This window comes from Castor canadensis, chromosome 1 (assembly GCF_047511655.1).
Source record: "Castor canadensis chromosome 1, mCasCan1.hap1v2, whole genome shotgun sequence".
NCBI classification, from domain to species: Eukaryota; Metazoa; Chordata; class Mammalia; order Rodentia; family Castoridae; genus Castor; species Castor canadensis.
This window is the reverse complement of record NC_133386.1, coordinates 26,968,519-26,994,083: the sequence shown is the minus strand read 5'-3', so window position 1 is coordinate 26,994,083 and position 25,565 is coordinate 26,968,519. Positions and strand designations below refer to the sequence as shown.

The window sequence follows — 25,565 nt, the reverse complement described above, 5'->3', positions numbered from 1 at the left end:
GTATTGTATGATGCCATTTCTCATCCCCTCTCAAATGCCCACACAAACCAGAGAACTCATTGATTTCACTGGATTCCAAGGTCTCTTACTCTATAATGAACCCATTTAAATATACCATTTCCCCCAAACAGGGGTTTTACCTCAATTCGGAGGGCTCTTTCTTTCCCCCTGCCTCAAGTCCCTCCATCAGTCAAACCCACATCCCAGAGGAGTTCCTATCCTAGGACCATCCTGGGCCTTGGGCTCCCACATGCCAACTCTTATCTGACTCCATAACCTCTGGGCTGCAACTGTCCCAAGCTCTGTGGCACCTCTCTCATCCCTAACTCCGTAAGGCCCCAACCCTGTTTCTTCAATGTTTTATTTGAATTCTGAGTTGTTACTATGCTGTATTTCTAAGACCTTTGGGCTCTAAAAATATTTCTACTTGTGTTAATTCACAAAATCCTCTTCCTGACAAGAGTTCTTTCTGAAACTTAATTTTAAGGCTGTACAGTACTAGCCTCACCAGCTAGCTACAAGAGTCATTCATCTGCATCAGAGGGTTACAGGCACTCATGTGCTCATTCATTCTTCATTCCAGATTGGTAGGTCTGGTGGAAAGTGGTGAAGGGATCAAGCTCCACAACATGGATGCATAGAAGGACCATGCAGGGGAAGTATTACCCCTCCCGAATGAGGCACACCAAAGACCATGCAAACAATGCTGGCATTTAGTGTCTAAGCTGGTTCTTATTAGGCATAAGAACCATATATCCCTAGATCACTTGTTACACCTAATACAATGTAAACGCTATGTAAATAGGGAACAGTAATAAGGAAAAAAAAGTCTGTACACCTTTAGCACAGATGCAATTGCTTCCCAAATATTTTTGATTCACAGTTAGGTTGAATCTATGCATGTGAACCTTGTGGATATGGAGTATCTTGCAGATGGAATCCAGATGAGGTCACACTGAACTAGAATGGGCCTAATCCAATGACTAGTGTCTTTAAGAGATTTGGACATACAGACCACAGGGGAGAATGGCATTCGACAAGAGGTAAAGATTGGACTGATGCATGGTACAATATATGTCATCTTTTTGGAGGCCAGTAACTATGACTTTTTTCTTGGCTATTTCAATTATTCTCATATTTTTGCTTTTTATGTTCTCATTCTAATGTGTGTATCCTACAAGGATTTAAAAAATAATCTTCCACGAGAGATCCAAGTCTGTTGAAGGACATGTACTTTTATAGAATGTGTTATGCACCAGCACAGCAGTTTGAAAAGCAATTCACAAGACACTGACCCCAATATAAGTGAGTATAACAATTTCATACAAATGACGCCAGTATCAACTACTATCTTTTTCCTTCCACAAATAGAATAAAATAACTTTGCATTTTAATTTGCATTTTTAAGTGAGGAGAAATATTTTGTCATGATTTGTTTGCTAATTTACTTAACTGTATTAAATTTTTTTTGCCCATTAATTCATGTGAGTCTTAATTTTTCTATCCTTTTAGTAATTCCAAGAACTCCTGTAAGATAGGAATTATTGGTTTGCTGCTCACAGAGGTGTCTCTTTCCATAAGACACTTGCCAAGGCTCCTCCCTCCAAACCCACAGCTGTGACCGCCACCTTCTGCTCCAGACTACTCAATCCCCTACTTGACAGAGAAATCTGCTTTTCTTCCCAAACCACTTGGAACAGGGGACTGGGTGCATACTGAAAAACAGACATAAAGGGACTGCTTTTGGAGATTTTTTTTCAGATTGTTTTAAAAATTAGGTATAAACAATTAGAAAGTATTTCCATAGGATTAAGGCATAGAAACAAACAATAGATAAAAAAATATTCTGGTTAACTGTGAAAGACTGCTCAAGTATATGAATAAATGAATACCAAAACAAAGTTTTTAAATCCTTTATTTCTGAAACAATTTTCCATAAAATTGTTTCCATAAAATTGTGTAATTTTCCATAAAAATCTGTACATGTTTCTATTTATATGCCCTATTAATTCTATCAGTTTGAATTAGATTTTAAATCTAACTTTGAAAAGCTCTCAGAATTAAGGACTTAAAAATACTATAGATATAAAACTTACAAAAACAGCACAAATGAGGCACAGAAAGGAAAAACTCCACAATACATTCTGAAGTGATGGGAAGTGTCACTGGCTATGGTGGATGCCAGGCTGACAGGACAGTTCCACTGCTACTGTGGATGGAAAGGTTCACATGCTACCACAGGTGCTTTGAAGTCTTCATAGTTTCAGATCACGTGGGACAGTGCCAACAGGCACTTATCAGACATTTGTCTAAAGCAAGATACTCCATCTGGTGAGTATCAACCAAGACACGATGTCTGACGGCATGACACTTTTATGAAATCAAAGCAGAAAAGCCACCAGGAAATGCAGATACTTCAAAGTTGGTGCACCTCAGCCGATCTCACGAGAACTCTTTGGAATCTGATGTAAGTCTGTAACCAATTAAAGTCTCTTTGTCACCATCACCTACAGTTACATCCACGAGCACATGTGGCTTATCATAACCAAAATTGGTGGGGGCGTTTCTCAGTGTTATAGACTCTTGTCCTTCTGTCTTTATTTCAGTTTTATTATTTGGGGGAAATTCGGAGTCAGACACAAAGCTGTCTGATCCCACGAGGCCACTGTCAGAACCATTTCTGGAGTGATAGGAGTTTAAGGTGAAGCTGCAGGGTTCTGAATGGTTACTACTTGAAGTGAAAGAATTCTCCCTGTCTTTTGGAGTTGGAGAGCTGCTAGGGGTCAGATCAGGAATATTTTCTTCAGCAATCACCACTTGTGTTTCACTAGAGAGTTCATCCCCATGTCCTGCTTTTCCTGGACCGTCTTCTGTTGGTGTGGCTAGAATCGTTTCTGGAGATGACTGCTCTTCACAGATCATCGTCTCGTTTTCCAGAACAAATGGCTGGCATGATGTGATGAGTGATACATATTTAGACTCAGGTTTTGTCTCCGAAGTGGCACTTCTTACCACGGACAGCTATGGGGAGAAGTGAGTAAAGAAAGTAAATTATTAAACTTAAATGTCTATTCTCAAAAAAAAAAAAAAAAAAAAAGCCCTGAAAGTAATAGATTACCAAATGACATATTTAGGATAACATAACTGAATGATGTGTTTGTTTTTTCTTTTCAATGAAAAGTACTTAAGATTAAAAACAAATGAAGTCACTTAATATCTTACCAATATATACTTTGTGCATATCACCTTCCACATGGATGGATGTTACTTTGCAATGAGAGCACAAATACTTATTCTATGTAAGTTTTATTATTTACCTCCATTGTTGTAATTTTCAGCAACTCATATATTATTTTTATACTGATCATTTCTTTAATGCTGATCATTTCTTTAATAAAGCATTTCCAATTTATACTACTACAGAACATGGTGAATCTTTCAGTCTTTTTATTTATGAAATTGTTCCCTTAGAATAACAGACTGGAAGAACTTCTTTGATGGACACGGCATGTTTATGGCACCATGACGCTGGACATCCATGCATACTCACCTTCTTACCAAGGCTATATTACTTTCCACTGGCAAATATCAGTTTTACTACCAGCAGTAGTATTAGACAGTCAGGTTTGTTTTTATTGCTCTAGTGAGCATAAAATGGCATAATACAAGGTGGCTTTGTGCTTAATTACTAGTAAGGATGACTATTATAATTCACATATGAGTTGTCTATTAACTGTTGATAGTTCTTGTTCACTTTACTTAAAGGTAGTCTTTTTATTACAGCAAATTTCAACGCACTCTTTGAACACCACAGATATTATTATTATTTTTTATTTTTTTGATGGTATTAGGGTTTGAACTCAGAACTTTGTGCTTGCTAGGCAAGCATTCTATCACTTGAGCCCTTTTTGCTCTGGTTATTTTTGAGATAGGGTCTCACTTTCTGCCCAGCTTGGCCTGGACTACGAACCTCATCTTCTTCTCTTAGCTAAGATGACAGGTGTGTGCCACAACACCCAGTTTTTTTTCTGTTGAGATGGGGGTCTTGCAAACTTTTTGCCCACACTGGACTTGAACTGTGATCCTCCTGATCTCAACTAGGATTACAGGTGAGAGCCACCAGTGCCTGGCACAGATATTATTCTCCTCATATTTGATTCAGATAGTTACCATTCTGTTATATTTAAATATTTTTTTCATCATTTCAAAAGATTAAAATGTTAGGCATTTAAGTATCGAATTTCTGTGAGAGTCTCATTTTTGGCCCTCTTTCCTTGGAGACTTCAACCATAATAAAGTTTTGCATTTTTTGCAAAAACCAGGCTTTCTGGACTCTGGGATTTACTATATACTGTCCCTAAGTATCTGAAGATTGCTGAGACATCACTGCCTCTGGACCACCACCCACCAGAGCTGCATGGAGTCCTCACTGCGTTTCTCTAAGCCTGTCTTTGAACCTATCACACAGTAGCTACTCAAATACTAATCATTTCTTCCCACTAGACTCTAAGCTTCTCACTGCACTGGCCTGGTGCACAGCTCAAAATGTAGTTTTGGATGTGTGGCAGACTGAAAGATTCCTTCTCTTTAATGAAAAGTACTGTATTAAGATTAAATGTAACGATGTTTGGCATGTCATGTCATTCTCCTGAATGATGTGGAAATCATTCTGCTTTAGAAATAAAATTGAAGAAACTGTCAAAAAAGGTTCAATGTAACATTCAGAAAAAAAAATAATAAACCTGAAGAAATATATTTAAATACATTACCAAGGATTTCGGTAACATGATGCTTTTTCTCTTAAATGGATTCCTCTTAATTAGGAGACATACAAGTACCGAGACAAGCAGTAGAAAGAGGAAAGTGGCAACAAGTGCAATCCAAGCAGAATCTAAACAAAGAAAAGTCACACGTTAGAATTAAAATAGAAATCTGCTACCATTCATCAAAAAGGTTAGCACTGATCCTTAACAGATATGCATATCAGTCAACTGATATGATCCCAGCTTAAGAGAGCACTGGAAAAGAACTCAGGCAATCTGAATAAAGCTCTTGGTATTCTCCTAGACAGCAATCTGATTCTTCCCAGCTCCATAGGTCTGAGCCTTCCTGGAGCTACACAGCCACGTCACAGCGGAGTCAAAATAGTTACCTCCTAACAACCTCCTTACAGCCACAACAACAGGGTATTTCCAGGCTTACCCTTTTCTCTCAATTAAAAAGGCGAAAGAAAAATATTTAAAACTCTCCTAAGAAATTAATTCTGCCAATATGATTACTTAAAATAATTTAGCCCTACTTCTCGCATTGCTACTTTTATTTCAAGACTGCAAATCCTTACAAAGATACACAGATGTGCGCACACATACACATGCACACACAAACACAACACAAAAACACATAGCAATGTTTGTTTCAGAGGATAAAGTCCTTGATTACAAACAGGATATAAAGAGTAACTGTAGAAACCGGGGAAGATCTGGGTTAGAGCACATAAAGCAGCTATCATCACTGTGTACTTTGCTCTACAAGTCTTTTTTATTTTCACAGAACAATCTTTAGCATTTTTCATGGTCCGCTCTTATAAAGAATAACAGTACTCTATATATTGTGGCTGTGTTTGCCTCCTTTCTGGCATTTTACTATCTCTAGTTTCTACCCCAAAGTTGCTTCTTTGAAATACTAACTGGAAGTTACTGCCTAATGAATGCTTACATCATGCCAATTATAGTGTGTGGAAAAATTAAATCATTACAACAGTAAAAAATAAAATAGCAACATAATGAATACCAGCAGTGTGGCAGAAATCCCCCAGGGCTGCGGAAGCACAGTGTGCATGGCCTGAGGAAGTGATGGCTGCTCAGGGACCACAGTGCTGCCACAGTGCGGCCTTCATACTAGTCCTTTTTTTTCACAGTCAGGATTTTTAAAAAACTTAGATCTGGGATAGGTGTATTATTTTAACTCACCTTTTGAAACTTTCATATAATGGTCTGAAAGTTATTAGTATTGAATTTTGGGTGTTTTCAGCCTAGATTCACATTCTTCAAAAAAGGTATTTGTTAAATAAAATTAAAGTTGAAAAAGAGACATCCCAACCAACACTACAGAAATACAAAGACACTTTAGCGATTATTATGAAAAACTATATGCTAACAAACTGGAAAACCTAGATGAAATGGATAAATCTCTCGGCACATATGACCTCCAAAATGGAACCACAGAACATTAAAAAAAGAAAATAAAAAACCAGAAAAGATCAATAACAAGCAATGAGACAGAATCATTAACAAAGTTTCCTGGCAAAGAAAAGCCCATGACTGGATGGCTCCACTGCTGAATTTTACCTAAGTTGCAAAGAGCTATGACAATTCTTCTCAAACTACCCTACAGAACCAAAAAGGGAGGGAGCCCTTCCAGACTCATTCTGTGAGGCCAACATCAGTTACTAAAACCAAACACTGACACGACAACAACAAAAAAGAAAACTATAGCCCAGTATCCTCAAGAACATAGATGCAAAAGTTCTAAACAAAACACTAGCAAATTGTGTCCATCATTTACCATGATCAAGTTGGCTTCTTTCCAAGGATGGAAGGGTGGTTCCACATCAGTAAGTGCAACACATCACATCAACAGGAGGAAGGATAAATCATAGGGTCATCTCAACAGATGCAGAAATTCAACATCTCCTGCCTCAACAGAATAAAGACCAAGGATGACAAACCCACAGCCAATACTATTCTGAATGGGGGAAAAGTAAAAGCATTTCCTCTGAGATCAGGAACAAGACAGGGGTGTCCACACTCACTAGAAGTTTTAGCCAATGCAATTTTGCAAGAGAAAGAAACAAAAGGCATACAAATAGGAAGGGAGGAAATAAAACCATCCCTGTTTGCAGAAGACATGATTCTCATATAGAAAAACTAGAGACCAGAAAACTATTAGAAATGGTAAGTGGGGACACAGTAAAGTTGTACAACACAAAATTAAAATACAAAAATTAGTGTTTTGTCTATATGACAACAATAAACAAATTTACTGAGAAAGAAATCATGGAACAATCTCATCCACAACAGCTTAAAAAAAATCTTACAAGTAAATTTCACCAAGGAAGTGAAAGATCTCTTCAATGAAAATTACAAAACACTGGTTTTTTAATTAAAGAAAGAAATTAAAGATATACACACAAACAAACAAAACAAAAAAAACTGAAAAGATCCATATTCATGGATTAGAAGAATTAATATTGTTAAAATGTCCATTCTACCCAAAATAATCTATAGATTTCATGTAATTCTCATCCAAATACTAATTTTAGTCTTCACAGAACTAAAACAATCCTAAAATTCATATGGAAGCACAAATAGCCACAGCAGTTGAGCAAAAAGAACAAAGCTGGAGGCATCACAATACTTGATTTCAAGACTGTGACTTTGTAGTCACAGTCACCAAAACATAACAACAGACACAACAGAATGAGGTCCCAGAGATAAACCTGCACAGCAAGAGCCAAGTGATTCTCTACAAATGCACCAAAAACATGCACTGGAGAAAGGACAGTCTCTTCAAAAAACATGCTGCTGGGAAAACTATGTATTCACACACAGAAGATTAAAACTATCTCTTATCTTGTACGATGATCAACTAAAATGATCAAAGGCCTAAATCTAAGACCTGGAACTGAAACTTCTAGAAGAAAACTAGGGGAGAAACTTCAATACATTGATATGGGCAAAGATTTTCTGGACAGGACCCCAAAGGCACAGGAAACAAAAGCAAAAATTCACAAATGGGATTTCATCAAACTAAAAAGCTTTCGCACAGCAAAGGAAACAATCAACAGAATGGAGACAGCCTATAGAATGGGAGAAATAATTGCTAACTATTCATCTGACAGAGGGTTAATGTGGAATACATAAAGAATTAAAAAGCTTAACAAAAGTCCAAACAACCCTATTTTTAAAAGGGCAAATGATCTGAATAGAAACTTGTAAAAGAAGAAATACAAATGGTCAACAAATACATGAAAAAATGCTTGATAATATCAGCTATCAGGGAAATGCAAATCCAGACTACAATGAGACACCATCTTAGCCAGAGTGACTATTTCCAAAACAGTAACAACAAAAGGCTGGCAGAGATGTGGAGGAAAAGGAACTCTCATACTCTTTTGTTAGGAATGCAAATTAGTATAACCATTAAGGGGAACAGTTTGCAGGTTCCTCAAAAAACTAAAAATACATATGCCATATGATCTTGCTATCCCATCTCCAAAAGAAATAAAATGAGCACACCAAAGAGATACTTGCATGCCCATGTTTATTGTGGCATATTCACAATAGCTACGATAATCAGGGTAGGTGCTAACCCAGCAGATAAATGGATCCTGTCATTTGCAGAAAAACTGATGGAATTAGATGACATCATTTAAGAAAAACAAGCCAGACACAAGACAAGTACAGCATTTCTCTTTTACACTGAACGCAGAACAGTGACTAATCGATGTTGGGAAGGGTTGGGGGAAGGAAGGGAGAGTGGATGGGGAAGCTGGATTAGGTAGTGCGTGCTATAACCATGTGTGGAAATATCACACTGAGCCACACCAATATCTACAATAATACATATTAATAAAAAGCAAAACATATACCTTGATTTTCTACAGACAGTGACTATTTTCAGTACTTCTGTGTGGCCATAAAGTTAGCTGATATTAATCAACTACGTTTTCAAGATAACTGTACTATATTAATTTAACTACTGCAAAACAAGTGAAGCTAAGGACAGCACTTTGAGAGACAGCTGAACAAAGGGATGTATTTATCTTAAGCAAAGTATCTTCTTTTCTCTGATCATTAAAGTTTAAATGGAATGAATATTATTACTGATAATCGTAGGCAGAAGTATTAAATCTCACCATTTAAAGACAGTTGATAAGTTAGAAAAAAATGTATATGGTTTTAAAGGTCCATCATAGCAAAATTTTCTGTTTTTAGATTTTTTTGTTTTTGGAGGTATGTACTGGGGTTTGAACTCAGGAGCTCATGCTTGCTAGGCAGGTGCCCTACCTCTTGAGTCACTCCCAGCTCTTCTGCTTTAATTATTTTTTAGGTAGGAGGCTGCATTTTTGCTAGGAGTCAGCCTTAGACCAAGAGCCTCCTACCTTTGACATCCCTCATAGCTGAGATTATTAGGTGTGTTGCACCATGCTCAGCTTTTTTATTGAGATGGAGTCTTGCTTTTTGACCAGGCTGGCCTCAAACTGCAATCTTCCTGATCTCTGCCTCCTAGGTACCTGGAATTATAGGCACAACACACTGCACCTGGCTCAGTTTTTAGATAGTTTTAGTCTAAACTTGGCTTCCTAAGAATCTTAATGAAAAGGCAGTTTTGTTTGGGTTTCAATTTGACATTTTTTTCCCCACTTAAAGTATTACTGTAGCAAATTGGATCTATACTCCTTCTCCTGGTTTTCATCGAGATCATATTATTTGTACTGATCTGATGTTGAAATGTGTTTTGCTTTCACATATACACACATGCTTTGGCAATACTGGGCATTGAACCCAGGGCTTCGTGCTTGCTTGGCGGGTGCTCTACTGCTCGGGACATGCCCAGGCTTTCCCTGTTCGTATTAAAGAGTATTCATACTTTGTCCTGTTGGAAATGTTTTTCCCCTTTTTCAAGTTCATTTTTTCACATGGAAATTTCCCATGAAAAATTATACTGTGTTTATTTTTTTCTAAAAAAGGCATTTATACTATAACCTTTTAGCATATTGTCTAGCCCAGAAAAGATACTGAAAAACATCATAACAAAGTACAAAATGTGTTCATCTACACAATCTACAGGTGTGATTTAGCAGCGAAACCTTACATAATCTGAGCAGTTCAAAATGACGGAACACCGAATGAAAAACAATATAATTTACATAATAAAATATTCTATAGACACTGCAAATAAAAATTTAAAATATCTGAAGTACATACTGAAGGCAGGATACAAAATTATATACTCTACAATACAATCATGGCTGCGTAGAAAAATCACAAAGAAAATGCCATGGGAAGGGGACTCTGAATTGTGAGTAATGGGGTATCTTTTTGGGTGGTAGGACTAGAGAAAATTTTGCTTTATCGGACTACAGAAAATTTTGCTTTATCACAAATTATCTGTAGTGAACATCTGAAATGCACACATTCTGCACATAATTTTACATATTTGCTATGTACTCCTTCTTTCCTGGGTCAAAAGGTTATTACATCGCTTTCTAAATTGTTTTGTGTAGTTTAATGCCTGAGAAACAGACTGATATTTAATTTTGAGCTTCTGTGAAGAAAGAGGGATTTACTGAAATTGAAAATGAATTTACCTCTTTTTGTATTTTAGTTTGAAATTCTGTATTTAGAAAAACATGGCAAGAACTTACCTTTTAGGGTGTTATTTAAAATGGAGATACAAATTTCTTTGGACTTCTCAGTGGTGACACCCCATTTATGGGAGACTCCTTGCACAGAGATGCAGTAGTCAGAGCTCAGGGAGGACACAGGGATGCTCAGCTGGCACTGGGTCTCATTGCAATCGTCTTCCAGGTGCACGTGCTTTGTATCTGGGGTCTAGACAGGGGAAAAAAACATGGCTTTTTTAATGTAAACAGTGTGCTTATCCTGGCCAAACACCTAAAGCAAATGCATGCATGGTGAATATTATACATCTCTGAACAGCTTTGATAGAAAGAATATTCCCCTTGTTACTTCCACATAGCAAGATGATATGCATCCATTAAAATGTTCTTTATGGGAGCCTCAAGCAGCAGGAATGTTCACTATGAGCTGTTAAATCAACAAATATTCATTTACTCTACTCCTAGAGTGGTACAATTTAGCTGGAGAGAGATAAACGCATTTACAGGAAGCACACTAGAGGTATTACACGAAGGCTGCAGTGATAGATGAAGTGACTGAAGCACTGGTACCTCACCATCCACTCAGCCAGCCTCAGCGCATGATCACCTGGATTATGGCCTGAAGACAAAGGAGTTGCTGTGTCTTGGTAGTGATCCCCAAAGGTCCACATGTTAAAGGATCGGTCCCAGTGTGGGGGTATTGGGAAGTGCTGTGAACCTTAGGGCCTTATGGGAGGTCCTTAGGTCACTGGGGGCATGTCCTTAAAAGAGATTATGAGAACCCAGTCTCGCCCACTCTGCTCTGGTTTGAGATGGAACCACTTAGGCTACAGGTATAGGTCAGTGCTTGTCTAGTATGTGTCAGATCATAGGTTAAATCCCCAGTACAGAAAAATAGAGGAGATACAATTACTTGTGCTGTGCTACCACTGGTTACCCTCTCCAGAACTAAGCAGCTGCATACACCATGCCTTTGGACCTCTGAAAGGGTAAGCTAAATAAACCTTTTCTTTAAGAAGTTGTCTTAGGTGTTTTGTTTTAGTAACACGAAGATGACTAATACAGGTAGTATGGTGGTGCCTTAAAATTTAGTGTAGAGGAGGATAAGAAAGAAATGTAACTGAGAGTAAGGAATGCTCCAAGAGGAACCCTATGTGGAACTAGGACCTACTTAATGCTTCTTACAATCACTGGGATGACAGAAGTGTAGCACCGTGCCCAGCTTTTTCCCACTGAGAAGCTCAGGTTGGTCTGGAACCACAATCCTCCCAATTTCCGCCTCCCACATAGCTTGGAATAACAGGCACATGCCACTGCACCAGTCACTGGTTGAGATGGATTCTCCTGAACTTTTCCCCAGGCTGGTCTCCAACTGCAATCCTCTTGATCTCAGTCTCCCAGTACTCTGAGTTAGGATTATAGGCATGAGCAACCAGCGCCAGGCCAAGAAAAACCTTAAATGTATTCATGTGGTCAGTGGTGCTAATTAAGTCTGTAGCAGGTAATTTCAACAGCACTCGGGCAGTTTTCTTCTTAACAAAAATCATGATTCACGAATCTTGTGGACTATTCATAACTATTCCACTTTGTTATACCACATAAAGAAACAACCTAGGCTAATACAGGGTAATTTCCATTTTTGAAAATGAGGCAATAGAAACACATACCTCACTTTCATTCACTCTCACATACACATTGTACTCGAATATGTAGCAGGCATTTTCATCATCATACATGGTTCCTTGCACTTCTCCGTTTACGATGACTAATGGGTGAAATATGTCAACAATGACATGGTCTTCCTTCCTTCTGAGAGCTACTGTAGGTGGTCCAATTTCTCCTGCCAGAGAGAGAAGTGCAATTAATACTGGTCTTGGAACTCCTAGTGTAATTCATAAAATCATCAAAATCCATCAGCCAACTCACTCTATTTTTTTTCTAAGAAGGACCACATTTAAGCTACTCCATAAAGATCTAGAAGACATTCTAAATATATTTCATAAAGAAATGTTTAATAAATCTCAGGCAAGAAATTCTCTTATCCAAACTCCTCCTTAGCAATTTAATTTCATCTGTAGCTCCAGGGAAATACATCTGGTTGTAAAAATAAATGCAGATGTAATAGAAGGTCTATTAAATACTTATCTTTCTCCTGTAGATTAAGAAAGCTAGTTTCCAAAAACTGTTTATGAAAAGGTTTCTAGTTCTCTTCTCTCATTGAAAGTCAGTGTACCTGATATGGAGGCTCTATAAAAGTTTGTTAACAGCTCAGTTTTTACTGTGGAAATCACAAGCAGATAGACATTCAACTGTTCACAAGAACTGGCGATGTGTCTGATGTTTGGGACTTTGCTGGTGAACCAATTATCTAAGCTTCACATATCTACTGTCACCTACTGTGTGCAAGGTAGTTGTATTTTTCCTTAACCATGTATCTCAGGCCTGCCATACTTTCTGGTACTTAGAACACCCTTGATAAATCTGTGAGGGCCAAATTTGATGTATAGATGGTGTGTATCAGATGACAGTAGCAGGAGCTCTGAGTAATCAAAATACATACAGGGCAAGCAGAGGAAGAACCATGGAAAGCCCAAGGTGGCGCAATTAGAAAGCAGAAGCAGAGTCAAAGCTGTGGAGATCATGGACAAGGCAGTAGATGGAGCAGCAAAGCACAGAAGCTGAACAGGGAAGGCAGTGAAGATAAAAGGAAAGTCATCGAAGAGGGGAAGCAACAGACTGCACGGAAGGACTAGCCCAGGAGGAAAGGCAAGCCACTAAAGGCTCTTTTACTCCAAGTGAGGCTATCATTGCCATGGGGGATGTCATGGTCAGATTCTGAAGCTTCTGGAGTTGGTGGTAATGGGGATGGAAGAGATGAGGTATGCTATGGTGTGGGATGCTAGAAGAGTGAGGGGCTGAAAATCATGGAGTTTGGAGAGATGAAGGATCTCTAAAATTTTTAACAGATTAAGTTGCTATGAAAATCCTCAAGAGTTTTTAAGGATTTAGCAGAGATGGAACGAATGAGAGCCCTGTAACAAACTCCTCTGCAAATGTAACACTGAAATAAATCAAGCAGACAGGGAGGGAAAGTGCTAAGTGCAGTGGACAGCAGTGATCCAGGCTTGTGAAGAGTAGAAGCCTGATGGTTCAGAAGGGTCCAAGTGAAAGGCATCTCCTTGTGGGGCTCGGGAGACAGGGATGATAGTGATTCTCTGAATTCCTCCAGTGTTTCTTAGGCATTGTGATTATTTGTAGCATATGTTAATGAAAACACAGAAGACACATGCATTTTCAAATTTAAAATTTACACATGTATACATTCTACTTACCTTGGATGCACAAAGTAAATTCTTTTGACTCTACATAGGCAGATTCTTTTTGTCCAAGCCTAGCTTTAACTCTGGCCCAGAGAGGATCTGCTGGGTCAACAACTCGTTGGAAAATACTACAACAATGAAGCGAGATGTTGGTGCAGGCATCAAGCCATACCCCACTCCTAAAATGAAACACCATAAAGAAATACAGAGATAATTTTTGTTGTTACCGTATAATGTTGAACTGTGCCTTGCTTTTCATTCACAGCAAAGAGTGGCTAGGAAAAGCTGAGTTAAAATAAGAAGTCAGACAAAGTAGGAAGCTCTTACTCTTTTGTTATGAGTCCAGCATCCTCAATCCAAAAATCCTAAATCCAGTATGCTACAAAATCCAAAACTTTGAGTGCCAACATGACACTACAAGAGGAAAATTCTACACCATAAAGCTTTGTTTTGTGCATAAAATTAAAATATTATATAAAATTGCCTTCATGCTGTGTGTATAAGGTGCATATTAAACATAAATGAATTTCTGTTTAGACTTGGGTCCTATCCCCAAGGTATTTAATTATGTATATGCAAATATTCCCAAATCTTGAAAAAAATCAGAAATACTAAACACTTCTGGTCTCAAACATTTGAGATAAAGGATATTTAGTTTGTACTACAAATTCTTTTACAATAAAGAGAGCTCAATTCAAAATAGAAGACCTATACAAACCACATTTCCTATTTAAATATTTAAAATATGCTTTATAAAGAATTCTTCATTCCATTAACATAGGTGTGACACAATTATAAGATCAAACACATTACAAAGATTCTGAAGTCAATTTTTTGAAATTTATTATCTTTTTACTAAAAAAAACATGCACTATAGGAATAGGATGGCATCTTAACTATTAGCTTCATTTGCCATGCCTTAAAATCTTAGAAGTTATTTGTTCATGGAAGAGCTTTTCATTTTGTCCATTTGTTATTATGACTACTATTTAATAATAACATAGACATGGGTTCCTTTCTTATCTCCATGTGTATGTTCTTATTCATATTGCTACTTAAACTGTTCAATCTTTGGCCAGAGAGTCTAGTCAAGGTGACTCCTGGATCTTTTTGACATGACCCCATCAACTTTTAAAGAAATTCTGTCACAAGGGGACTTTTTAGCTGCCTAGTACTCTCCCATTCTGGAGGTGTAGCTCTGTGGTAAAGCTCTTGCCTAGTGTGCATGAGGCCCTGGGCTCAATCACCACAAAAACAAAAGAACAACAAATATCCCACTAAAATAAACCAAAAAGCCCCTAAGTTCCCCAAAACCAAAACCTCCTCTTTCCCCTGGCTCAGCCTTGGAGCCAGCATTTCTCCAAGGAAGAGATGACAGGAGATTCTCCCATTTCCATGTCATTGCTACCTTCCCCTATAGGGAGCCAATTTCATTAGCTTCAGATTTTCACTTCCTGTATTTCTTTTGTTTAAATTCAGAAATTACCTACATGAATATTTCTTCTCATTCTTTCTTACCTTCAAAGGAGTATGCTATATATACTTTATTGAGCTTAATTTCTTTTTAATTTAATAATATATCTCAGAAATAACTACATACAAGTACTGGAAATTTTCATTTTTTAAAGCTACGTAGTACTCCATTTTTGTGGTGAATAGTCACTTGTTCAATCAATCTCATACACATGGGTAAGCTCTTTAAATTGTATTTTTATCAGTGTACTTTAAGGGTAAGTGGACTTAAGTCAAAAAGCAAATGCATGGGAGACAGAGACATAGGTCAGTAGTAGTGTACTTGCCTAGCTTGATCAAGGCTCTGGATTTGATTCCCATAACTGCCAAACCAAAACAAACCAAACAAACAATTGAATACCCCGCCCTCCCCAAAAGCAAAAAACAAACCCAAAACAACCGAAGTAAATATGTGAAGTTGTGTGAAATGCTTTCAACTTCTTCCACAAGGCCAGATCTATTGTGTACTCATGCCAGTAATATATGAGAATGTCTTTTATTTTCTTTAGTTTTCAAACAGAGTTAGTTTGTGGGTTTGAACTCAGGGCTTCATGCTTGCAGAGTGGGTGCTCTACTGCTTGAGCCACATCTCCAGTCTAAACTTTTGAACTGTTTGTCAGTCTACTAAGTGAAATATGGAATAAATCTTTTAAAAAATTATGAATTTTGCACCTATCACAATAATAATGGAAATAACCAGTGGGTTATGGGATGTTCTTATCCTCAGAAAGTCTCTCCCCCTGATTATTTACTTTAAAAAACTTGTGCAAGGGTATCTGAGGGCTAACACCTAAGTCAAATGCCCAAGCCACATGTCAATAATAATGAGACAAAAGTCACCATGTTCTGGTGTTTTGTATCTACAAACACTGACTTTGTAGTGTGCCTGTCAAAAATTTTTAACCTCAATCAAATCATAAGCAATCATACTGCTATCTTTCTTCGAGTTTGGGATGACATGGGCTGTAACTGTTGATTCTGAGTCACTGCTAAATTCTGTCAAGGTGGTGTTCCCTTTTGCTTCCACTCATTGCAATAGTTTAGTTGCTCTTTGTAAAAAATTAATAAATCTTTGCTTTATTAAGAGACTAGAGAGAAAGAACCTTGAAGTTAGTGAGATTTCTCTACTTCAATGTTGACAGGAGGAAGAAATAAGAGGCAGGAAGTACTCTGCAAAAAACTAATTTGCATTCTTCATGCTTCTAGACTTCTGTAAAAAGTCCAGCTTTCTGAGCACAGAGAGTTGTGGAATGTGCAAAGATTTAGATAAAAACAGTAAGACGGATAAAAAAAGCAACACTCACTTGTAGTTCTTCACTTGTACAGTAAAAACAGGAATCTGTGCCATGGCCTGGTACTCCCAACACAGGACAGGGTCCAAGTTATAAGACTTAATTACAACATTGGTTGGTGTAGGCACTGTAAGAAATCCAAAAGTAACATGGACAATAGTGAGAAACTAATGTATTAACATTATAAAATCTTTTAAGATGCCCTTTTAGTCAAATATGTATTTTTGAAGAAAAGTAGAAATCACCAGGATACAATTATTTCAATGAAGAATAAAGTCTGATTTGATCATTACATATTATATATTATGTATTGAAGTATCCCATGAGTGTGTACAATGTCTGTTTGCTCTGCTTGAATATAGTTTGAGGGAAAGATGTGTGTGTGTGTGTGTGTAAAATACTTTAAATTTACACAAGTTGTTTTTTAAAGGTAAATTTTAAGAAATGTATTTTATTGAAAAACATACAGAAGAGCTCTGATTCATATTAAATTACAGAAACACCACTGTGATATAAGGGAAACAAATGTAGCCAGAGGCAATAAATTCCCATGTTTTAGGAGTTATAAATAAATGCACCACCTATTGTGGTAATGATCCTTAATGCATTTAATCACTAGAATATGATATATGGTAGCACAGACTATAATCTATGTCTAGAGAAGAACTGGCCAACCAGGAATGGTCAATTTCATACTACAATGCCACCTGGCTCTTAACTCCACACCCCGTACTGTTATGCCTTTAACACCTTTTCTGTAACAGAAAAAATGTATAAAGTTACTGACTGAAGCAGTCATGGGCAATTCCAGTTCCATTCACATTTTACTTCCTGGGACATGAAGGATTTTATAAAACATAGTCAAAATTTCTTTTTGCCTTTATGCTTTTAAACCATTTCAGAAAAAAAAATTGTTGGTCAGGCTCAAAAGAGTCACATGGGAGAGTAGATGGATGAACAATAGACATAGACAGTGATATGACCTCAAATTTAAGGTCATTCCATCCTACCTGACTAGGAAACTCCATTAAACATGATTTACTTATGAAATTAAAATCACTAAATGAATGGCAATATGGGTAGATACCATGGTTTCCAAACATAACTTATCATCATCCTCAAAACTTTGAGATGCTACGTGCTGGAGGCTTACACCTTTGATTCTAGCTACTTGGGAGGCTGAGATTGGGAGGACTGTGGTGCCAGGCCAGTGGCGCAAAAAAGTTTGGTAGACCCCATGACAATGAAAAAATGCTAGGTGTGGAGGCATGCATCTATCATCCAAGCTATGGTGGAAAGCATAAAATAGAAGGACTGTGGTCCAGGTCAGCCTGGGCAAAAAGTAAAACCCTATCTCCAAAATAACCAGATCTAAAAGGGCTAGAGGTGTGGCTTAAGAGGTAGAGCACCTGCTTAAAAACAAATGTGAGTGCATCCAAGCCCAACTTTCCATTTTTCCAAGGTGTTCTGGATAGTAATGATGCTTTCCTGGACTGCTGCAATAAAAAATAAAATACTCCCTGGGTCAGCCATTAAAAAGCCTGGGCTATTTCCTGGTTATATTGCTACATAATTATTTCAGATTTCCTCATCCATCAAGTGACATATTAATTTTTTGTGCATAAGGTATTTGCTTACTGTGGAAGAAAACCTCTATGTTTTTCCTAAAATCAGAATTCCAATATTTAAACCCAAAGTGTCACACTGTTTTAATTTATAATCACTTAACAAATACATTATTTTTTCAAAGCAGAACACAGATCAAGAGTCATTTAGAGGCTTGGGAGTATAGCTCAGTGACAAGAGTGCTTACCAAGCACTCCTGAGGTTCTGAGTATGATCCTCAACACTGTAAAAATAAAGTCATTTAGGTAACTAATATGCATTTATAGGCAATTAAATTATAGAGACTTTCTTTGCTTTTATACTTTTTTTATTTAGGAGGAAAAATTAATTTACAAACAATGCTTTCTAGTAAACCATGATTGCATTATTTCATGCTCCTCAAGAATAGATTTGGTTACTGCCAAAATATCTAACATCCATATTATTTAACAAAATAGTGTAACACTCTGGGCCAACAGACTGAGATTTTGAAGCTAGGCACTGTCTCACAGACTCAAACCCTTGACCCTTCTGCAGCCAGTACCCAGACACCTACAAACCTTCTACTTCTCTTCTTGCAACACTGCAGATGCCTGCTGGAATCTATTATCTTGGGTTCTCTAAGTAACTCACAACGGTGAGCCCAGACCATTGGTCTTGCCAGATTTAGCCCTGGCTCTTCTCCTTTGGTTTGGTAAAGTGTCCTCTGCCCAAATACTGCAGGGGCAGTATTAAGGAGGCTTCCTTAAAGAGTTTTGTGGGTTTTCTTTCCCCTATGCTGTGTCTGTACCCCAACTTCCTGAAACAACCTAGCTTCAGTTTACAATCAATTGTTTAAATACAAATAAAAACTATGTTTTTCCTATGTCTCTCAGGATCAATTCAACATCAATGTCAAATAACAAATCATACAAATAATCATAATTTTGCAACCAGACTGAAGAAGTACTTGATGCTAAGAAAAATCATAATGAAAACAAGTATGGTGGTACACAACTGTAATCCCAGCACTTGGGAGGCTCAGGCATGGGGATCATGACTTTGAGGCCAGCCTGGGATCCTTTTAGAAGCCAATTTCCTTATTTTAGCATTTTTTGCCTTTTCAGAGGCTGACAATTTTCAAACTATCAGGTCCTGTTTTCTTTCTTTCTCTTTTTTAAACAGTTCTTTCCAGAATAATCTGTCTAGGCTCATACTGTAGACAAGAAGCAGAAAGAACTAGGTGGCACTGTCAGCACTGCTCAGAGATCTCCTGAGCTACATTGCACAGTTCATTAGGCACATCCTCAACTTTCCATGTCACTGAGGGTGACAGCAACTCACTAAGCTTCTGTCTCTACATAGCAAGGACCTTCCTCCTCCCGATTTCCAACAGTAAGTCTTTCACTTCCTTACTTCCTTTTCTTTTTTTTTTTTTTTGGTGGTTCTAGGGTTTGAACTCAGAGTCTCACATTTGTTAGGTCAATGCTCTACCATTTGAACTATGCCTAAGCCCTTTTTTTCCTTTAGTTATTCTTTGGATAGGGTCTTGTGTTTTTGTCTGGGGCTAGCCTCAAACTGAGATCCTTCTACCTAAGACTCCCATGTAGCTGGGATTACATGAATATGCCAGCAGTTTATTTGTTCAAATGGAGTCTTGTTAACTTTTTGCCAAGGTTAGCCTTAAACCATGATCCTCCTGATCTCTGCCTCCTAACTAGCTGGGATTAGAGGCAAGAGTCACCACACCTGGCCTCACTTCCTTTTAAGTCCCTCTTTTTAATATTCCTGGTAGAAATGACTTTATAATGGTATATTTTCAATCTGAAATTCCTGTTTTGAGGAAAAGGAATATAGGAGTCAATTTAAAAACTGTAGAATATCGAAGTGAATTTACATTTAGAAGGGGTTTCTGAATCATACATCATAAAGTCACAAACAATAACAGATTGTGCAGCATTAGTTTTTAATGTGGACCAAGCTGTGGCTCCCATAATTTAAATAAAAGCCTAGCATGGCTAGGACAAGGCCTTAGCTTTGAAAGCAATCAAGACAAACCCGTAGGAGGAAGACGTTTCAATGGACAGAAATCACTACTAAAAGAGAAACTATTGCATATTCACACCAAAGATGTAACTGTGGTTTTAATACTACCAGAAGACAAACCCTGTGGTTATTAGACATCTGCCTTTGTTGTCTTTGCCAAAATCCCATGATAAAGAGATAGGATAGTTTTCTTGTTAAGTTTCAGATTTCTTAACCTGAAGTTTAAATTGCTATATATCCAGATTATAATTACAGTTTACCATAAGATATTTACATTGTATAAATAAAAATATATGCAGAAAAAGCAAGAGAATATTACTATCTATGGAGTTTAGAGAAAGATTCTACTAGAATGATTGCATAGACTGAAATAATCTTAGAGATTCTGCCACCCCTTGAAAATGCCCAGACAGTTTTGTGTAACTCACTGCTTTTGGAAAAGGGCTCAGAATTATTTGGTGTTATGTCTGCATGCTAGCCAGAATAAACTTTACCACTTTAAGATTTAATTCCCAAAACTCTAGAACACAAAGCCGAAGGCTTAACAAAAATCAAACCCAGCAAGGAAGTATCAGCTTCTCACTAAGCTCTAATTACAATGTAGAAAAGAAGGGGGAGCTCGGGGTATATATAGCCAACTGTTTTGTAGGAAAGTTGATAAGCCAGAAGAGAGGATGTGAAAGGCCATCAAGGGAGAGATCAACAGATGAGGCAGCAGTGCTGCTGACTAGGCCATGGGAATGCTGCAAGGACCACAGAGCAGTAGCCAGAGCAGCTCGGCAATAGTAGCCAGTGATGTAGCATGGCAAGGGAGGCAAAGTAAGGACACCTGTGGACTATAGTCTAATACTGTGATGTCCTAGGTGTGCATAGAGGACAGAAATAAGGGCTGTACACATAGTGTGCAAAGACTGTATAAAATATGTGCATACTATACCAGGTACATCATCCTCCCTGTGGGAAGAACAAACTGTGAACTAAGGATATAGGGAGTCAGGCATGGTGGTGCACACCTGCAATCCCAACACTCAGGAGGCTGAGAATTTGGGGCCACCTGGGCCTACATAGTGAGGAGACCCTATCTCTAAAAAAGAGAGTGAGACAGAAAGAGAGAGAGAGAGAGAAAGAGAGAGAAGAAAAAGAAGGAGAGAAGGAGGGTAAAGGGGCTAGTAATTAAATTTGTTTTTGTTTTCTAAGTTATCTGATATTGACTCAAACCAAATGCTCCAGGACCAGGACACAATAAAAACAGAAATTACAGAACAACTTTCTTGATGAATACAGGCAAAAGTTCTTAATAAAACACTTGCAAACCAAATCAAGTCAACAACACATTAAAAAGATCACACATCATGATCAAGTTGGTTTCATTTCAGGGATGCAAGGATATTTCAACATACACAAATCAATGCATGGAAATAGAACAGGAAAAAAAAATCACATGATCATCTCAATAAGATGCAAAAAAAGCCTCTGACACTTCATGATAAAGCCGTGAAAAAAAACTAGAAAGAAAAGGAACATATCTCAACATAATAAAGGCTACATATGGCAAACCTATGGCCCACATTTAGTAAAATGGGGAAAAACTGAAAGCATTTCCTCTAAATCAGAGATGAAGATGTCCATTCTTACTATTTGTATATTCAACATAATACTTGAATTCTTAGCCAGAGCAATAAGACAAGAGAAAGAAATAAACTAACCAGAGGCCGAAAACCTCTACAATGAAAAAACTGAAGAAACTGAAGAAGATACTAGAAGATGGAACCCCCCCCACCATGTTCTCAGATCAGATTCAATGCAATCCCCATAAGGTATTCCTCACAAAACTAGAAAAAGCAATTCTACAGAGCTATCACAACAAAAACAGCCTGGTAATAGCACAGAAACTGATATGTAGCCCAATGGAATAGAATAGAGGATTCAGAAATAAGACCATGCAGCTATAACCATCTGATCCTTGACAAAGGAGCCAAAACTATACATTGAAGAAAACAGACAGCCTCTTTAGCAAATGGCAGGAAAACTGGATATGCCTACATAGAGGACTGAAACTATCTCCTATCCTATAAACTCAAGAATTCAAACTGGATCAAAGACCTCAATGTTAGAGCTAAAATTTTGAAACTACTACAGAAAAACATAGGAAAAACACTTCAAGACACATTCATTGCATAGGCAATGAACTTCTGAATAGGACTCCACTAGCTTAGGAAATCAGAGTGAGAACTGACAAATGGGATTGTATCAAATTCAAAAGCACAGCAAAGGAAACGATCACCAGAGTGAAGAGATAGCCTACAGAACAGGAGAAAAATCTCTCACAACTGTTTACCTGAAAGGGTATTAATATTCAGAACATACAGAGAGCTCAAAAAACTGGACACCAAAAGAACACATAATATAGTCAATAAATGGGCAAAAAAACACATAGGTCTCAAAAAAAAGTTTAAGTGGCTAATAAATACATGGAAATATGTTCAATATCCTTAGTCATAATGGAAATGCAAATCTAAAATGGAGGGATTAACCAATTTGGGATATAATAGATACATACATACATGGAAATGTCACAATGAAACTCCCTGCATAGCTTAGCTATCTTAAACAAAAATGTCTTTTTCAACAATGAAGGACAGGTCCTGTCTAGGGGTTGCTGCCAGTGGGAGGAGGAGGGCATAAGGAAAGGGTGAAAGGAAGGCAAATATGAAGTATTATGTACTTATGTTTGAAAACAGAAAAATGAGCTCTGTTGAAACTGTTCTAAGAAGAGGGAAGGGGAGACAGGAGAAGGAGGGCCAGAATCTAGCTAAGATACATTGTAAGTACTTTTATAAATGTCACAATGCACCTCCAGCACAACAGTACCGTGCTAATAAAAGAAAGCATATGGAACACAAGACCTAGAGAAATGCACTGAAAAGAAAAAAAAAAGGTGTGTGTGTGTGTGTATAAAATAAGAGCACTCTGAAGGCTACAAATCTTCCCACGGGAGGCAGGCAGACAACCCCACTCCCAGGACAGGCTTTGAGGGTGAACAAACTGTGCAGTCACAATGAGCCCCACGCTCAGGAGGAAGAACCTGGCACTTGGTCTAGTACTCTGTCCCAGCCTGGAGTCTGAGTCATCCTCCTCTCTGCCCACATCCAATCAGATCCTTACTGATTTTGCCTCCTAAACTGTCCATCAAATGGTCCTCCCTCCTCCATCTAAATTACCACTGCTTATGTATTCCTCCCCGGAATTAAACACAGCCTCCTAACGGGCCCCCTCCTCTACATATACCCTCAAATTATTTTATAAGATGGCTGATCTTTTCAAATGACATTATGTAATCCTGCATAAAGCCATTCCCCAATGTAAAATAAGCCAGGAACAGCCACCTCTATTTTGTAGGCTCAGTACCTGCTCTTCTTTCAGGAACATCACACGTCTTCTGGGAACTTCCCCACCCCCACCCCCTTCAACCCTGTCTTCCCACACAAACTGGCACCTAACCAAGCTAGGCAAATCACAGCCTTCCCCAGGGATTTTGTTAGACTAGAAGAAGCTGCAGAATTTTAAAACCCTATAACTATTAGCATCCGTGATTTCTGCCAAGTAGGGAAAGCTGTCAACACAGACACTCAGAAACATGAAAGGGTGAAATCTAGCAGTTTGAGTTCCTGATCAAGCTTCCTAAGGCCCCACTGGCATCTCTGATTTTCTGTTCAACTTGGGATTCTCAAAGCCAATAAACAACTCTTTTTGGAGAAGTTAGTCAAAGCTATGTTTCTATCCCTTGCTGTTATACACAAGCGATAAAGCACTTCATTAATTAGTTCCTCCCTCTCCACCTATAGTATCTCCCCTGTATCCACACACACAGTCTGTGATAAAGCACTCTTTATTCTACCAGTTCAGCACTTTCACCTCTTCAGACACACGTGGCTCTGTATCTCCCTGGGACAGTCAAACACCCATGCCTTCCTGTAGCCTATGCATAGGTTCAAGCTCTTGTCACAATATACTGCAACTGTCCATGTAGATGACTAATGTGCCCTAGTTAATGGCAGCTGGCAGAGGTAAATACTTGGACTCTGGAGCCAAAGTACCCAGCTCCCTACTGAGTAGCACGGACCTCTCTAGCAGTGGGGCTGACCTCTGTGCCTCATCAACTTCTCATCCATAAATGGATACAACAGCACCAGTGTTACAGGTGTTGTGGAAACGAGATGCGTTCAAACACAACATTGCTGGATGCTTCCTAACTGTTGGCTGTGGTAATCACGATTTTTTTAAAGAAGACTCTGAGAACCACAATTGTCTTTCCCCAGAACTTGGCATCGTGTCTGTCCCAAGGAATGTCTAAATATTTGTTTGCTTGACTTTAAGATCTAGCCAAAGGAGGATGGGATAGGATCTCATGAAGGAATTCCTAACACTGAGGTTCGGGCCTGGAGGCCTCCCCAGGCCTTCCAGCAGCTAACTGGAAAGGGCAGAGTCGCTCAAGACTAAGGTCTGGGAGGGATGGTGGAAGAGCTTTACTGACTTCCCTGGAGCGCCGAATCACGGTTACTGTGGGCTTCAGAAAAGCGATCCTCAGTATTTGCTTCCTGGGAGATTTCCACAGTCAGGAGGGCATCAAATGCTCAGAGGACCTAAGCTGTGAAAAGGGACCTGCTGTCCAGCAAATCAGGTAGCAAGTGCACGCACCCCTCCACTTCAGGACCAATTACAGCCACTTAAAAGTTCTCAGAACAACTTCTCCCGACCCTAAGGGATTGGGGGCACACCCCGAGAATAAAGTCGTTATGTCATTCGCTGTGGCCAAGGATCCAATGCTGACCTGAACATTTACTTACTAAAAGGCAGACGAAAAGAACCGCAGATATTGAGAAGCGGGTTGTGCCGCGTGGGCAGAGACGGAAGAGGCGAAACGCAAGTGTGTAAACCGCAGTGACTCGTGTCGCCTCCGCGGCGACCAGGGCCGCCGCCCTACAGGGCCGGGACCGGGTGCTGCGGTCGAGGGCGAGCGTGGCCGCGGGGAAGCGGGGGCGGCTCGACCGCCGGACCTTCCCGGCTGGGGCGGCTCCCGCCCCGGCCTCCCGCCCTCTCCCGTTCCCACCCACCGCGGGACACAGTACCCGAGGACAGCTCTGGCTCCGCGGTGCTCATCGCAACGCAGGTCCCGGCCTGCACTGTAAGAATCAGGAGGAGAACGAGGAGAGCCATGCTGCCACCGATGGCTCCGGGCCCGGGCCGGAGTGACTGCGGGAGACGCCCCGCGCGGCCCTCCAGCCTTAGCCTGGCGTCACGTCCGCCACCCCGGCCGGCTCTCCGACGGGAGACCGGGTCGAGACGACGAAGCAACGAAGCAGATCGTGGATTGGTAGACAGTTCTGGGAGGAGGCGGGATTTGAT

At 39.0% G+C, this 25,565-nt stretch overlaps 1 protein-coding gene across 1 annotated transcript; it reads right to left on the bottom strand.

Moving 5' to 3' along the window:
- Window positions 1-1,899: 1,899 nt before the first annotated feature.
- On the bottom strand, window positions 1,900-25,565 carry Ifngr1 (interferon gamma receptor 1). Its single transcript, XM_020180397.2, has 7 exons — window positions 25,289-25,565; window positions 16,542-16,656; window positions 13,738-13,904; window positions 12,073-12,245; window positions 10,430-10,616; window positions 4,770-4,891; window positions 1,900-3,021 (listed from the first exon to the last, which is right to left on the bottom strand). Exons 1-7 carry the CDS (start codon window positions 25,374-25,376, stop codon window positions 2,443-2,445), a joined length of 1,431 nt encoding a protein of 476 aa, XP_020035986.2. The 5' UTR covers window positions 25,377-25,565; the 3' UTR covers window positions 1,900-2,442.